Source organism: Plodia interpunctella, chromosome 7, assembly GCF_027563975.2.
Source record: "Plodia interpunctella isolate USDA-ARS_2022_Savannah chromosome 7, ilPloInte3.2, whole genome shotgun sequence".
NCBI lineage: Eukaryota > Metazoa > Arthropoda > Insecta > Lepidoptera > Pyralidae > Plodia > Plodia interpunctella.
In genome coordinates, this window is record NC_071300.1 from 6315954 (window position 1) to 6333585 (window position 17632).

The 17632-nt window shown below is 33.4% G+C and overlaps 1 protein-coding gene across 2 annotated transcripts; it reads right to left on the reverse strand.

The window, feature by feature from the left end:
• Positions 1-46: 46 nt before the first annotated feature.
• Positions 47-16900, reverse strand: LOC128671364 (fatty-acid amide hydrolase 2-B-like). 2 transcript variants are annotated; one of them, XM_053747791.2, is made up of 9 exons: positions 16880-16900; positions 8645-8827; positions 7678-7897; positions 5858-6075; positions 4166-4295; positions 3756-3895; positions 3119-3259; positions 2194-2463; positions 47-1504 (listed from the first exon to the last, which is right to left on the reverse strand). In XM_053747791.2, the coding sequence occupies exons 2-9, from the start codon at positions 8819-8821 to the stop codon at positions 1205-1207; spliced, it is 1596 nt and encodes a 531-aa protein (XP_053603766.1). In that variant the 5' UTR covers positions 8822-8827; positions 16880-16900; the 3' UTR covers positions 47-1204. The 2 variants fall into 2 exon arrangements, with proteins under 2 accessions (XP_053603766.1, XP_053603765.1); XM_053747790.2 differs by lacking the exon at positions 16880-16900 and adding an exon at positions 9718-10030.
• Between the last annotated feature and the right edge of the window lie 732 nt (positions 16901-17632).

Genomic DNA, 17632 nt, shown 5'->3' on the forward strand with positions numbered 1-17632 from the left:
ATAGCAAGACAGAAATCAATAGGGTTATCAGAAATTAAGGTAAAAGAAGATTGGAAAATATTTTTATTTAAATAGAAATCCTTACCCTAGCAACTTGTAACAAACTTACTATATCTATTTACAATATAAAAAACTGTACAACATTCGCTCAACTTCATATTATTAATTTTCGTAGGTACGGCTCACGCACCCCGAATCAGTATGTAGCACGTTGGTACGCAGCGTTTACAAGAGCTTATGTACGCATGTGTCCCAATTCTATAAAAAATGCGCAAGCGCATGCGTTTCTGTGTGCACTGGTCTTTTAATCATAATGTGATGTACTTATTAAAGTAAAATATAATATTCGAGTAACTAAGTAATTCATGAATAAAATCCAAATCAGAATACAGAAAAAAAATAGGTCTCTAATCTAATACTTCATCAAATTTATTTACAAATGTATGTAGGTCGTAGATATAATACCTGCTTAGTACTTGATTGTCACACCTAAAAGTGTTTCTAGTAAATATTTAGCTATCTAAATGAAACTTTGTTTAACCGGAAAATGATTTTTCTGTTCCAACACTTTGAACTTAATTTCCTCTATGATAGTGATTTTTTAAATAAAGAATACAGTTTAAATCGAGTGGTTATCGAAGTGATATACTACAAGTTACAACTTACTGATAAATATTAAAGGTACAATGACAATGTACCTATATTTAGTTACTTATGTCATATATTTTTAGCAAAAAGTAATTAAAATACATTTTCTTTTTGGCAAGATTATGCATTATATGCATAAGTTAAAATAACCTAATCAACTAGGTTATTAAAACTGAAACTGCTGCTGGAAATGAATATTATGCGGAACAAAAATCAATGTGACTAATTAAGAAAAAAATATTTTTGATACCTATAAAATGGTTAGGAATAACAAAAAGTCAATTAAGTAATGAGGCATAATAAATTATAGTTCAAGACAAATCGTACAATATCACATTTATATATTATCTAGTCAAACCGACAATTTCACCATACATCGACAATAATAGACATCATTCTAAATTCGTAAAAAAATCTAAAAAACTAAATTATTATAGATTAATAATAGATATTAGGTACATATGGTTTAAAAAATGAAATGTAAAAATATTTAATTTTTCAAATCATGTCGTATGTTCAATCTTTCATCTATGCTAATAAATTAAATTTTTCATTATTAAGCAGTCTTGACATTTAAGAGGTCTCTATTCGGTGGTGTCCAGCCACCGAATGCCTTTTCGAATTCCTTAGCCACAGCTATCGTCAAATGATCATTGCATTTATTCGCTACGATCTGTATTCCAACTGGCAGCCCTTTGGGCGTTAACTCTATAGGGCACGCTGTGACTGGAAGCCCCAAGGCATTGAAGATGGTCAGGTAGCCGCAGTTAAGGAATTTATAGTAAATCCTGTAATGCTTGTGCGCTGGGTAAGGGAATGTTGGGAATAGTAACACTGCATCGTCCGATAGAGCTTTCTGGAAAGTGAATAATTGGTATTATTATAAATTAATAATAATAAGTGTTAATGCAAAATATAATTAGTATAATTTAAATTGTTGGTAAGTAGGTAGACAGATTCCATTCAGATCATATGAATATTTTTGCCCATCTCTCTTTCATCCTCCCGTGCACGATATATTTAATTTTCAGTGGTAACGCACTAAAGTCTAAATCTAAGTATGTCCATTTATATAATACTAGCTGCCCGTCCCGGCTTCGCTCGGGTAAAAACATAATAATCTATACCCCTAAACCTTCCTCAGGAATAACTATCAATTGTTGAAAACCACATGAACATCCGTGCAGTAGCTTTTGAGTTTATCGCGAAAAGACAGACAGACGCAATAGAGGACTTTATTTATAATATGTAAGGATTTACAAAAGGCTTTTTTATCCATTTGTGGTTGTGGTCCACTGAAGTAATTGTCCAGCGGTTATGAGGTCAATCTTTTATATGACTCCGTTGGAATTGTGACGAAATTGGATGAGTATCTAAATACTCATCCAACTGAACTAATTCAGTAGTGTTTATGCGACTATTTGCCACTAGATGGCGATATATGTCTAGTCATGAATGACGACTTTAATCAAAGCTTGATATCAGAATAACACACTGGTAAGAAAGAAGATGGCTCGATCGCATCTGTAATAATATGGTTCTTACCTCAAATTCACTCTTTATCTGATCGAACATCGTGAGCAAATTCTTGTAATAATTCTTTGGTAAAGCATCGAAGAATTTCTGAAGTGGTCCATATGCAACACATAGGAAGTTATGGTTGGACACTCCAAACATCCTCTTTATTACTTCAGGCCACATCGGTATCAGCTTCTCTCGGTTTTCTGGGTCCGTGTAAATGTTTTGCACGTGTCTTATATTCATTAGCACTCTTATTCCTATCTCCCACATGTGTTCGACGTTATTTATTTTCAGCTGTAAAAAAATCGACGTTAATATTGCAACGATATTATTTCAAATTAGACAATCTGTGTTATATTTATTATCCTCAATCTATTTACCATTATTTTTTATTCCTTTAACCCGCTATCCTACTAGGATTTACTGAGAAAGTTTGGATAATAATATGAAGTTTGAATGAGGTGTTTGAAATACTTTATGAATTTCCAGTATTTTTATATACTGGTAGAATATATTCCGTAGTGTTATTAAGTACGAGATACATTGATCCCAAAACTCCAACGAAATTTGACACAGCTAACATTTATATTAACTCAGAAGAAGTATCCTTTTGTAAAATCAACCATATATTTTTTTAAACTTGTACTTGTCGTGTATGTCAGTACCTACTACATACCATACCGAAATTAAGGGTTAAATTTTCAAGATTTGGCAATGCTTTTACAACCGACTATCTGGTCTGCCTGACGTTAATCCTCTTTGTTGCCGTTAAAGCATGTGTTCCTTAGTCGCCTCGTAGGTTATCCACGAGACTATTTGGAGTGGTCTTAGAGTACTGACGGGATCAAATGCCACAAAACAGGCAAGTGTCTGTGTTGCTGTAATATAAAAAGGTGCATCTCAGTGCACATTTCACCCAAGAGGCGATATACTGACTACTACCACTTACTGGTTGCACTTCTATATTGTATGTGTTCTTGATGTATCCCTTGGCTTTCTCCAGGGCATTCCTGACGTCGGAGCCTATTGGGTTGGAGACATTGCTGCCGTCGCCTTCCATGTAGTAGAACTTTAACTTGGTTATATCTACCTGGAAAATTACACATGCACATTTTAAAACGTATTTAATTCTGGAGTTTATGGAAGTAGGTACTTACAGGAAATTCAAATATAAATATTTTTTAATGTCCTCTACTACGGTCCTTGATAAGATTAATTCATTGTTAAGTTTTATGTATGTTAAGTGTATAATTAATTTTTAAAACTTATAGTTTGTTAATGTATCTATTTTTGGATAGCGGATGGATACAGGTAAATATTAATAAACAAAAAATGCAACGTCGTCCATGAAATTTTAATTATATTATATACTCCTGCGCAGATTGTATAAGTCCATCTAGGACTAAAACTAAAATTTTTCGCAAACATTCAATTTCCTCGATAAGCTCGCCGTATAGCTAAACGTGGTCTTCGAGTTTAGCAACCCTTGATCTACCTTGTAAGGATAAAAAACGTGAGTATTCACTGTTGTTGTACCTGAATAAATAAAGAAAATGTTGTAATGTATGTAAATAGTGCAAACTTACGGGTTTGTCAAAGGGCACATCAGGACTTCCAGGCTTCTTCAACACTTTCAGAAGCAGACTCAAATCTTCAGCATACCGTGCCAGGGGGCCCAGTGCGAAATATTCTTCGAAATCCGGGTCCAGACAACTTGGTACGTGACCTGAAAGTGTTGTTGTTAAAAATATTAGGTGAAAAAAAAACAAATATTACAAAATCATCATTGGTTTAGCTACTATATACCAACGAAATTATTTGAAATGCAGATATTTTTATTTCAAGAAAACAGTAAGCGGATGGAATGTGATACTGTGATTACAAGTACAAATAATGCTGAAGGCCGTGCGAAGCTCAATGAAGTACAAGTATTTCCCGCGCTGGGAATCGAACCAGATAGCCAGGGAAGTCATAAAAATGAATAAAGTAATATTACCTTCGACTGACAAGAGTCTGGGTGTGGGCTTATGTCCAAAGATTCCGTTGAACATGGGCGGCAGTCGCAGGGACCCCGCGATGTCTGACCCCACGCCTATCACTGAAGCTGCTGATGCTATCAGGGCCGCCTGGAAGTGCACATTTACACCAATACTAATAAATTCAATAATATACATTCTTTTAATTAATTATGATTGAGTATAGTCCACCATGACATGACAAGTTATCTGGCGTGGACATTAAGGCATTAATAATATTGTTATTTTCCATAATCAATAAATGAAGATATGTGTCTGTTGACTGTAATTAGTTTCGCTTACTCTATTAACAAGATTTACAGTTACAGGTCTGTGAAATAAATAGGCATATTTAAAGATAACTTTTGTTTTTTTGTAAGTAAGTTTTTGTAAGATTTTCTAACTTTGACCTATCGTAACAAGAATTTTACCAAAGTCTTGCAAGGATTGCTGTTGAAAATTAAGACGTTAACGTATACGTGTACAAGTTAAAGCTAGGTTAAAAAGTAACTATCCATTGAAAGAAAATGTGGTGTCTGTAAGAGTTAAGCCAAATGATCATAAATATTAGCAGAACTAATATGTAGTTAAACTGAAATTGGCCATAAGAGACTGAAAGCATATTTATTATGTACTTTCTCTGCTTGCGCAATATTTTTGGCCAACTAGTGTATCCGTAATAGATGCTATAATAATACATTAAGTATGTAATTATATGTGTGTATTACAAATTTGAAACTTCAGAATAAGAGTTTATTATGGAGGTATTGCCTAGCTTATAAACTTACCCCTTAAAAAGTTAAAACATTGTTAACTTAAAATATGTATTGTTTCTTTACGTTAGTTTTTAAAAAAAGGTAGTAGAAACGGGCAATTGCTATTATCTTTTATGAATTGTGATTAGACTTAAGACTTATTTTTTCCATCTTCATAGATTGCCCTGCCCTTATCAATATCACATTTTCAATAGGAAAAAGCAATCTAGGTATGGCTGTTAAATAAGTAGTACCTACTTAGCCACTAAGTATCTAGGTCTTAGTACGTAAAGTCAAGTCATGCACGGTTGCATTCTGTAACCAGCCACTTAATTGTTATATTACGAGGGCCGGATGCAGTTACAATGCAGTGCTTCAAAAGGTCGCTTGTTACTTAATTTTCACAAGATGCTATTGGCTGCGCCTCGAGGCTTCGTTCCTATAAGATTTTTTACGTAAAAAGTTATAAGTAATTTTAGATATATGTAGTACTATCCGTACAATGTCCGACAAGGACCGTGTCGTCAAGGATATGTTTGCTAGTACTCTGACAACTTCCCACCCAAAGGTTAGATGGAATTAATTGATTTTGTGATAAGTCCGCTTTTGCGCTCATTTATGCTTGGATACCTACTTAGTTAGGTATAATTAAGTTTCTATTGTAACTGGTGCAGTAAGGAGTTTATCTATCTAAATGGAGGAGAAAAGTAGGAAAGCGAACCCTGTGCCCTAACATTATATGACGGCGGAATCGAGAAAATGCTCAGATGAGACAGAGAGAGAAAGTTCTACCCCTACCCAAAATGTAATCAGTGCTGAAATTTTTACGTGAAATACGTGGAACATGCAATAAAAAAGAATGTATTTTGAAAACGTGACACTTGTTTGGGAAGTCGTTTAAGAATAAGTCGAACTCACTTCCCCTCCAGACGATCCTCCTGTAGTCCTCTTCTGGTCATATGGGTTCATTGTCAACCCAGTGACATTATTATACGTCTCCCAGTTCATACAGAGCTGGGGTGTGTTGGTGACCGCGATAGGTATGGCCCCAGCTGCTCTGGCCAGCTTGATGATGTCTGCGTCGGTCTTAGCTGGATTCCTGTATGGATACACCGTCCCACAGTCGTTACTCATACCTGAAATAAGATAAAATTTCTATATATTTATAAGTATTAGGGAAACTTGTGCCCGATCAGTGAAAAAATTTTATTATGATTGATTTAAGCTGATATTTATTTTCAGTAATCGTATCGTAAAGAATGTTACGTTTCCTTGATATTAATATATTATAAGACGAACAGTCGAGTATTGTTGTTATAATTAATTGCCTGTCCATGTTTGGAACTAACACAACTTTCTTTAGAATTTCTTGTTTTGGGTTGTATTATTTATGCAGTTTACACTTGGAATAATAAATACTCATTGTTATGCGAGTGGCATTGATGACCGTTGTAGATCGCAATTTTTCACTCGACAAACAATGGATTAATTTTATTGTCTTTTATATATTTATTTGCGTCTATGATGACCATTTATATATAATTCTGGAGTATCTACCTTTAATTACAGTATTACATTTAAATTTAATTATTTTTTCATTCATTTCTTATTAATTAGTTGTTTCCGAGGATTTTTTGTGATAAAAGGTGTGCTATTTGAAGTATAAATATGTGCATATTCTAATCGTGTGGCAAATTTCTTTGAAATCGGTCCATTAGAATTTGCGTGATTAAGTAATTAACATCCTCAAATCCCACATTTGTATTTGTAATTACAGTGATATATATAGTGCGCGTATTATAGAATATAAGAAATATACATAGGGACCTCATGTTGTTCAACTCACGGAGGCGAGTCCTTCCTTTCGGCGTACCAAGATTTGCATAATTACTAAAATTATATTGTAAAATATTTTAAAGATATTTTTTATGATGGTGTTCGCACTATGAAGGAACACAATACTGAATTAAAATTGTTCGTCCCTCGACCCTCGACTCGATTTCTAAACTTAATGCGCAAATAAGTGTGACATCAGAGTAAAGGATTTCGATTTATCTGTAGGGCCATTTAATTATCAATTACATATCTAATTAAGCATTCGTACTTGAGGATATAAAACCAAACATTACCTCACTGTAACCACTGCACATGTTAGCTAAGTGCCCACCTACCAATGCGCGAATGAACAACGCATAATAAGTGATTACGGAAAGGAAATTACTAAACTGACCGTATTTATAGGCTTGCTTGGCTACAGTCAGTAAAAATGAAATAAGTTACTGCTTTAGGTATACTATCAACATTATAAATACGTATCAATCAACAGAATTTCGTTAGTGAAAATAAAATTGTATTTGAATCATACAATAACTCTGATACAAAATCTTTCGGCTCTAGTGGGGACTATCTTTTAGGTTCTCACCAAAAAAAATATCCAAGTGTTGTGTTGCCAACTTTGTTTTGTAATACAAGAACATGTGATAAAGTTTGTATCCTTATTTTTTGGAGTCAAATCTATATTAAATGCATACCAATTGATCTAAGAAAAAAAATCGATTCCTACTGATTTATTTAATATATTATAAAATATTTCACATAGTTGTTTCATCATTCTGAATCCTTAAAAGTACTTAAAAAAAAAAATCAAGCCATTTCATTTTATATTGTTACCTAATTGAACCATGGACCTCTTTCTTTTTGTTGTTTCCTCACAAACCAAATTAAATAAAGATTCTCACCTTCGACGGCAATGCTTTCCTTCACCGTCATTGGCAGACCCAACAGGGGATACTCCTTAGCCAAATCCTCTGGGTTCCTGTCTGTAGATGCTATCATTTTGTCTATGCTCCTTGCCTCCCGTAAGGCCTGTTCATAACGAGGTTCCACCACAGCATTCAAGTAGGGGTTCACTTCCTTACATCGCTCTATGTATGCTGTCACCAATTCTTCGGAGGTGATCTGTTAGGGTAAATAAATTATTAGGTAAACTGTAAATAGGTAGTAATAGTATGTATCATAAATATGACGGGTAGCACAAACATCATTCAAAAATTTGAAGTTAAGATTTTAGAATTGGATTTTCACAAATATAGAATACCTAAATAATTTTCATATAATCTCTATGCGATCGCAAGTAAATGGCTCCTTTTGCAGATGACTTTTAGGGAAGAAATTGTTAAAATATTGGGCGTAAACCCTTCTCTGTAGTATTTAATACTATTTTAAGTATGTATTCGCGTATGGAGTACGTAAGCACGTCAATTTTTTTTGGCAAGATATGCAATAGGTAACTATTGCATATCTTGCCAAAAAAAATTGACGTGTATCCTGTCCTACTTACTAATAATAAATGAGAAAGTTTGGGTTTGAGGGTATGTGTGAAATGAGGAAGTTCGTTACTCAATCACGTATATTAATTGGACGGATTTATGATTTGAAAATTTTGTGGTAGCTGTAATATAGCACATATGGTACTATTTATATCGAAATTCTCAGAAAAGCAAAGAGATTTGTTAACGTGGAATAGACATGCATTCTTACTATCGATATCTTTTCACTTGTACAATTGGGGGCAGATATATGTATTTCATTTTATTTAAATTTTCTTTCTATAACCTTACTCACCCACTACAGGGTTTCAAGTTCATCTGCTCCCGCTTGTATCACTTACGCAACAGTTTTTTATAATAACATTATATTTCATACCTGTTTGTTTCTTATCATCATGGCTAAAGTTGTGGCAGATTTGAAGAGAATAGGGTTCTTTGGAGGAGGGCATTTTCTGGTGCGCTTGATATTCAGGAAAAATGACAACGGGAAGACCAGGATCGCCAGTAGCGACACCAGGAACCGAAGGAACCGCCTCATGAAACCGTTCATCATGGCTGTCTGGAAAGAAAACAATATAGATAAGTATGGACCTCTATGGCGCGGTGAGTTTGCAATGGATTTGGGTATGTTGATGTGCTGGTGACTGTGCTTATAAGTTATTGTGTTAAATGCCTTACCCATTTAAGTACATTTTCGATGTGCGAGTGCTTTCGAAGTCAAGATGTCAAAATTGAAGACTGATTCCAATTTAATAGATACATATAGTATCCATCCATCCAATATGGATGGATGGATACTATATGTATCATACCATACTCCACTCCTCCAATCCACGTTATCATACTTGAAATCAATACTTTTTGGGTCTGACGTAACGTTCAGATGGATGCGTAATATACATATAGATACAGTATTTACCACGTATTTATATTGAGTAGACAGAGCTGCTGAGAGTGGTAAGTTTATCTGGATAGGTATTTTAATTTCCTATGTATTTATCGCACAATGATATGGCCATCCAGACTCAGTGTCATTCTTGTTTTATCAGCTGGGCAATACGCAAGTAAGTACATTTGCACTCATAGATAAAATTATAGTAACTAGTGTTTTATCTGTTAAAGATTAATTAATGTATGCACATGGGCTAGTTGCACCGTCAAACTTGACTCGCCGCCGTTGACATTTTGACAAAAAGGTGTACTTATGCGTTTTTCTGCGCATGAGTTAACGTAAAAGTTTACGCTGCAACCCATCGTAAAGTCACATTTGACTACCCGTGTAGTGAGTTGATGTAAAAAATGTCTATTTGAAAGTTTTTGTGCGAATGAGCAACAAAGGCTATACAAACATCCGTACAAACATCCACATCCATGCAAGATTTTGTATACTTATATATAACTAGTTCTAGTAGGTAACATGGAGAATTAGAGACATGAAATATCAAATACCTCAAAAGCTATAATTTTTACTGCAAATCCAACAACAGTAGACCCCACATTTTTTATTTTCACCACTGGCTTGGACAGATAGGGAGGGTACAATAAATTGTAGCTATTAAGAAACACTTCTATGAGTACAAAAGCTTGATATATACTAGCACTAATAATTATCAACACTGCACGAGTAAAAACATTCACACTGGCGTTGAAACACGAATTAAATATATTAAGAAATATGTTAAACATTTTGTTTATAACTATTAACCATCACATAATACGTGTCGCTGATAGTAATAGTTTAATAAGACTGGATGGAACAGTGTTATCGAATGGGGAGCAGATAAAGTGGATAGTTCCCTAGAACCAGTCCGTGATTCATCAATGTGAAATGTTACAATGAAAGTTGTGGACGTAAAATAAAAGTGATTGATATCTACATATTGATCTATTTAGTGATTGTTGGTGCTTCTGTTAATCAATATGGAATAAAATAGCATTCTATTTTATTCCATATTGATTAACAGAAGACAGAAACAAATATATTATTAACAGAAATAAATAATATTAACAGAAATAAATATATTTCTATTTCTATAGTTAATAAAACTATTATTTACTCTTAATTTTACTATTAAAATTAGTCTAGATAAAGTCGTTAGCGTTCATTTATATTATTGTCTAAAATATTAGTAAATATTTCCAATACATTACACTGTGTTCTTGTAACAAAATTTTCAATTAAATGTAACTATTTCTGATATTTAGGGCAAAGTACTATATAAAAGGCAAGATAGTTTCTCAACTTTACTTTTATTAAAAAAAGATATTTCTCAAGTAAGCAGTAAAAACATGCATAATAAGTACTTACGTGCTCTGTACTACTGAAGTAATAGAAATAAATATTATACCCATATTAATAAAGTCGTCCAGATGTTAGTATTACGCAAAACGTTCATATCTGAATCATGATCGTACGTTCGTTTGTTTCGAAATTGATTTTATGAGATAATAATATTTTTTTAAATAATTAGCACCCCAGGGTTTCGCTCCTGTAGGAATTTCGGGAAGTTGGTCACAATTTTTATAACAATTCACGAGTATAGAGTAATAAACAAACACACATTCTTACGCACGGATGTATGTGCGTAAGTATGTGTATTTATTTACACAATTTTTTTCATTTATAATTTTAGTAGGATAATTTATTGTTCACTTAAGACTTTACAATTCGAACTTACACTACATACATACATTTTCAATCCTCATTCTAAAGTTTTAGACACAAAAGTACCAAATAGGCTATTTAATACAATAAATAAGTGAAGTTTAGGCGTATCTCAGATACAAGCGCCTGCCGAATGCAAAACAAATATTAATACTTGGTCTCATCTGATTGAATCAAAATTTTACCCAGATAAGTACTTATCTGGGTAAAATTTTGATTAAATAAGAAAATAATTTAAAATTAAAAAAGAATTTAAAATAAGAAAAAAAACTAACAATTATGTACTGTTTTCAATGTATTCTATGATTTAGATTGTAACGATAAAATTACATTTTAATTCTTACGTGATGATAACAGAGTTCATCCCAAGATATAGTTGCTTAATAATAAGCAGTTGTCGTAATTTCGACATTGAATGCTTGTTGTGGAAAGGCAGGTTATCTCTGATAGTGTGTTATTGCTAACACTGTTGTAGGATTTTATTCAAGTCGCCCAAAGGAATTCGACATGATTTTTACCACTACCTACCGCTATCTAGTGGCAAGTAGTCTCATACACACTACAGTGTAACATTGTGTATGTGTGTTAAAGTATCTGTTCCGTCTTGGATAAAAAGTAGACACCATGATACAATTGTATTTGTTACAAAATAGCGAATGCTTTTGTTATTTCGTCGCTCAAACAGAATGGACCAGTCTATGCAACCACACGACTGTCTGACATTGCGGTATCCGGTGCATTAAGGTTAAGGACACACTGGACTAAGTATCCACGAATTTTAACTATGTTTTCTGTATTATTATTTTGTATTTTGGATTGTAATTTCGAACTGCAATTATCACGTTAGGGCCAAGAAATCCTTTAATGGACGTCCTCGACAAAAAAAATCCAAGTTAACAATTTCAATATCAAAATTGGTAGGCAATCTGTTAAATTACACATACTAAATGTATTATTATATTATTAATAATAATATCAAAATATAATAATTAAGGCCGACTAAGACATTTTCTGATAAAACATCATATTGTAATAAGACAGATAAACTAACAGCTAGATAAATCTGCCTGATGTGCTTGGCTGGTTTTGGCGCCATCTGTTTCATATGTTCAATTTGGGCTATCGGATTCTTATATATTCGAAATAGGCCCTATAACATCTTTTAAGCCCCATTTATTGTTGAGGGTTAAATAAAACTCAGTGTGACACAGATCTAGTAAGTTTGCAATAGCCGGTCCCGTTGGTAACGTTCTGGTACGGTTGCGGGTTGCCGTGTGTTGCAGTGCTAATGACCATTGACCGCAAGCAGAAATGTTTCAGATAACTGCACATATTATTGTTACACTTTTGACAGGTAACACAAGTGGACTTTGACCCGGTAATTTCAACTAAACGGATATTTTGGAAGTTTGTATATATATATATATGTTATTGTGATGATATGCGTTAACATTTTACAAAAGGTAAATTTTGTATGGGTTTAATCGTCATTTAAGAGTCTATTAATTGGAAAAGTTACTCAATAAAAGTAAAATATAAATAATTTATTTCAGATTCAGAATGTCATGTGACAGCTATAATTCATGGGGAAGGCTAGAAGTAATTATTAATCCCGAAATTCTCACGAAAGCAAAGCTCCGAGACGCAACAAGTTTTTCTTATAAAATATCCATTATATACTGTAAAGTGCGATAGTGACAAAACATGTTTTAGCTTAAAGTATATTTTAACTTTTTTATGAATAACGGGGTTGATGTCGAGCTTGTGAGTTTGCAATGACTTGATAAGAAATATTCAATACATTGACCTAGTCAAATAGAAAATCAAATCCTAACCGGCTGCGAGAAAGTATCCATATACGGTCGGCTGCAAAATTCCAGTCATTCTTTTCAACCTTATTCATTTTACATCTGACCGTACAGTCAACCACACGTAAATTTTCTGTACATGGAACTCTATGCCGCCGCGCCGCCGTAATAGCGGACAATTTGCAATTAATTCGGATTGATGTGCTGTGGACTTTACTTAACATTTCTTTTTATTACTGTTTCCTTTATATACAAACGTGACAAAACGTAATCCAATCCAAAATAATACCTACGGCATAAAAATCATCTATACAGGCATCTGCAAACATGGCCGATGCACTACATACAGAATCGTGAAAGTCCCGACAATGTTCTGAAGATAATAATATTATTATCCATTTTACACAACAACATGATAAACTATGAATAACATGCTAAATTCATAGATGGAGGTTATAAGCTTAAAACATTGCTAGGTAGGATCGTTTGGCAACGGCTAAACCACTCTTGGTCAAGTGTTGCGAAACCCTTCTCTCGTGCCTCCAAAGGTTGTGGTATAAGTCCATACACAGAAATCGGAATATATCGACGAAGTGTCAATAAGTACATACCTGAAATTATTTCGAGAAATTCACTTATCATATCATACTACATGAACTTTAGGTACTTAATAAAAAAATGTCAGGAGGTATTTCGACATCAATATATGGCTATAGACGAGGCTTAAAAGTAGTAAGTAAAATAAACCTCTATTTTACTTCGTTCTTCTTAGATCCACCAACTATGATGCACTGGTGAATCAGAGGATATTTTTCAAAAGACAGAACAAGTTGAAACCTTTTTACATTACTCTCACACGTAGGTAGAGATGCCATTTCTGCTAGAATTATAATTCAGATTTCAATGACAACATAACCCTATGCTACTGATTATGTGTTGTATTACCGTTCTAGATGGTTCTAATTGTTTGTTTTGCCTCATTTCTAAGCTTTCACGTCATTACTTTGGCAATTGACTTGAGGTCATTGAACGTAAGTGCATTTTAACCGACTTTAAAATAATAAGGTTTTGCATTTCCACCGGATTACATACCGCCTCTTCTACGTAGTACTAGTAGGTACTACTCACATACTTATATTACTGTATTTTCAGATTTTTCGTATAAAGTTATCTAGTATTATTTTATTAATGAGGTTATTTTAATTTCCTTACATTGAATTTATTTGTGAATTTTATCTAGTAAATAAATTTTAAAATATATTTTGTGTTATTCACGCCATGTCAACAGTTTTATTTTGTGACCATGAAAATTGTTCAGACGTCATTATAATTGCTACAATCGCTTCTAAGATTATTCAACCTTCACACACTAACGCAGGAATTTATTTTCAATTTTAAATCAAATTAAGTAAGCACAACCTTTACAAATGGTGGGCAAGCGGGCAGGTAACACTTGATTTTAGTTATCATAATGGTACATATTTATTCATAATTTTTTTTTGTACAGAAACAAGCATTTTGATAATATTTTAAGTCAATTTAAAAACTTAATAAATTTGTTTTAATCAACATATATAATAAAACAGTAGAAAAAAAAACCTGTACATTGAATATATTTTCATAAAAACAAAATTAGGCGTTATAGTCATAGTACCAGAGAAAGAATTTGAAAAAATAAATTGTCTGTTTTTATATCTGTCTGTTTGTTTGTTTTTATTTGGATAAAAAGTGCCTTATGTCATAAGTATGACTCACTAATAATACCCCAATCATGCTCCAATACGCACTTGCCTGGATTTTAATTGCGGTATTTCAACAGCTTACAGCAAGTACATCGCCTCGGCACGGTCGGCTGACCAGCTTCCAGTGTTATGAAACTTGTATTCACTTACTATAGAGCTATTTGTCGTGTTTAAAGCAGCTACCACGTGGATATACTTGAATTTTTGTCAGTTCATAACCGCATACGAGTACATTTACCTTTTTCATAATATTGGCTACGATTGTACTGTTTCTATCTCTCTCATTTTCGCATGTCCGTGCATTCGAGGCTGGGATGCCTCGAAGCCCGGTGTCAGAGTAAAAGTATAAAACTTGAAATTTTAAAGATTTGGCGGTAATTTTAGTCAGCCAGACGTCAACCTCTTTGGATTCCCAAACAGATTTATTATCAGCTGTCAGCTATTATTGACTATCAGCTGCCATGGTTGTGTCCTTGTACGACATACAATTTCCATTGCAATAATTCAGCGCGGAAATGCTGTGGTTATTTTGACTCCCTAGTCAAAAATGCATCACGCCATCCTTAAATATTTTTAATTTACTTATTGTATATCATATACAAATACTATCTGCAACTCGCATAATATATGTATATAAATCTATGTACGTCATTGTATCTCTTAAAATAAGCTGTACAGTACAATAGTAGTCTACAGGTAATCACCGAGATGCGTCGAGAAATTTGCTACTAACGGTGTTGCATTCTAGGTGGACCTCTCCGCTCTGGACCAATAATATCCGTGGCCGATGCTATACTAACGGTGCTTAAGTGTTCCGTGTTATCTCAAGTCTTACTAATAGTATAAATGCAAAAGTTTGTGAGGATGTATGTATGTTTGTTACTCTTTCACGCAAACATGCGTCCCAAGGGTACGAAGCCCCGAGGCGCAGCTAGTATTATATATGCGAAAGTTTGTGAAGATGTATGTATGTTTGTTATGCAAATATTATATATCATGCAAAATCTACTCGACGGATTGTTATGAAATTTGGTACACGATTAGATTATACTTAATCTGGAATAACAAATTGGGTTTTTCATTTGTTTCCACGGGTGCGAAACTTCTAGGAGCCTCGAGGCGAAGTTATTGTTGTAATAAAGGTTTTTTGAACCAAATTGTTATGTTTTATGAATGCTTCATATTGAGGTTAATTGGTCATTTCAGATAACGACAGTTGCTCTTTGAACATTAGACATATATTACAAGGTCAAAGTTAATCATCATCTGCTCATTTAACTAGAGAGTTATCTCGTCTTTCTGTTAATAACGCTTTCGCAACTAAACTGCTGGACCGATTTTGTTGAAATTTAGTACGTATATATCTAGGTTAACAGGTAAAAAATGGACTTCATTTGAAAATAAAAGTCTAAAAATAATGCATTGGGCGAGATGGGTGACCGCTCTTAAAAACCCCCTGTCACATCTGAGCGTTTCAAACCAAAAATATCGTTTTCAGTGAAGATGCATAGAAGGCTAATTTATTAATTAGCAATTTGAAAACGTATCAAGAACGTTTCAAAACCTGACATATTTTCAAACTGAAACTTCGTGACGCATTCGTTAAAATTCACGCTTGTCATTAGATAATTAATATTCTTTAATTTGAATGACATAATTTGTCAATGATCATTTGACACGGAGATTAGAAATTGTTAAGTTACTAATTTAGTACTAAATCATTTCTTACTTATTACCTTATATCTTATTACTTATTAGATAAAGTTGCTTTTTAAAGTAAACTTCAAATATGCAATGTTAATTACGATAATCATAGTAAACATAGGAGTAGTCACAAAAGACTGAAGCTAGCTTACGACACTATTTATTTGACAAGTCGGTTTATACAATTATTATAGCTGTTTCGAGATGGTCTCGAAAAGTGAAATCGTCTGAACCATGCTTCGGCCGAAACGTCACTTTCCTTTTTTTTTAATTCGTCTTGGTGGCAGTTGTTGCTTTCAGTTAAATTTTATATATATGTTATTTTATATATATTATTTTTTTATTATATATATTATTTTTATTAGCACAGGAGAAGCCTTGCTTATAACGAGGCCTATGCGCAGCAGTGAAAATAAATGGGCTGAGAGAATGATGATATTTTTATTTTATCTATGGTTACCTGGCAATAAACTGCGTTTTTAAATATACATTATCTCGATGTAAGTACCAAGTGTTTAAACTATAGTCGATGTAAGCAAATATAAATTTTAGGTCCTATTATCCAAAAGTTTATTATTTGTAGTTCCTACAAAATTTAAATAAATAATAATAAGTACAAAATGAAATACTAATTTCAAAATACGTAAATATGGAAAAGAATAATAAGTTCTTTTTTCAAATTAGTTACTCACATTTTTTATCGTCGTTCCGATTATATAAAAAAACAATAACAAACAATGTTGAACCGCAAAGCAACGTGCGCACCGATCGGCGCACGGAACCGACTTGCGATTCGAAATTCGAAGACTCGACTGTTGGTTTGGCTCACTTACTTACTTCCCGCGGTTTCACCGGTTTATTTTCTAAGAGAAGCTCATTATCTAGCTCAGATAAAGTTTTACAACATACATTGATTCTCATTATCGAAGTAATTTTTTTTAACTAAAATATACGAGTAACTCGTTGCGAGTTTCATATGTTGGATAAAAATAAAACGTTCAAAGCAGAAGTCAAAGTCTCGGTAAAAGTTTCGTCGATCGGAATTTTTATAGGATGTCGCATCCCACTAGGAAGACACCATGGCCGAACTATCTCTAACTCATTTTCGTATGTTTCCGGTTGCAGCTGGGGCTGAAACGTCAAGAAGAACGGGGCCAGCGTAAAAGGAAAGTAAAGTAACCTTTCTAAAATTCTACAATTTATATCGAAAATTCTAATTTCATTAAATAGAAGAAGAGAAGAAAGCCGAAGAAATTACCTAAACAGTCTTTTAAAAATTTAAAATATGGAACATAACGACCTAGCCTTTCTTTTTTATATGAGACTGGCTGTTATATTGTCGTAGATAGCATTTTGTTTTTCGATATTTTTCAAATTGTTAAAGGCCAAAGAGATTGGTGTATTTTTAAAATTCACTTCCCGCCTATATTGGGATTTTGCATCAC

What these genes read in the sequence shown, in the direction of transcription:
- LOC128671364 (XM_053747790.2), bottom strand. Translation starts at nt 9,954, where the DNA reads ATGTTTAACATATTTCTTAATATATTTAATTCGTGTTTCAACGCCAGT. An exon ending in TGATGATAAGAAACAAACAG is followed by an intron (nt 7,898 to 8,644) that starts GTATGAAATATA and finishes TTACCCTAACAG; the next exon opens with ATCACCTCCGAAGAATTGGT. An exon ending in ACAATATAGAAGTGCAACCA is followed by an intron (nt 2,464 to 3,118) that starts GTAAGTGGTAGT and finishes ATTTTTTTACAG; the next exon opens with CTGAAAATAAATAACGTCGA.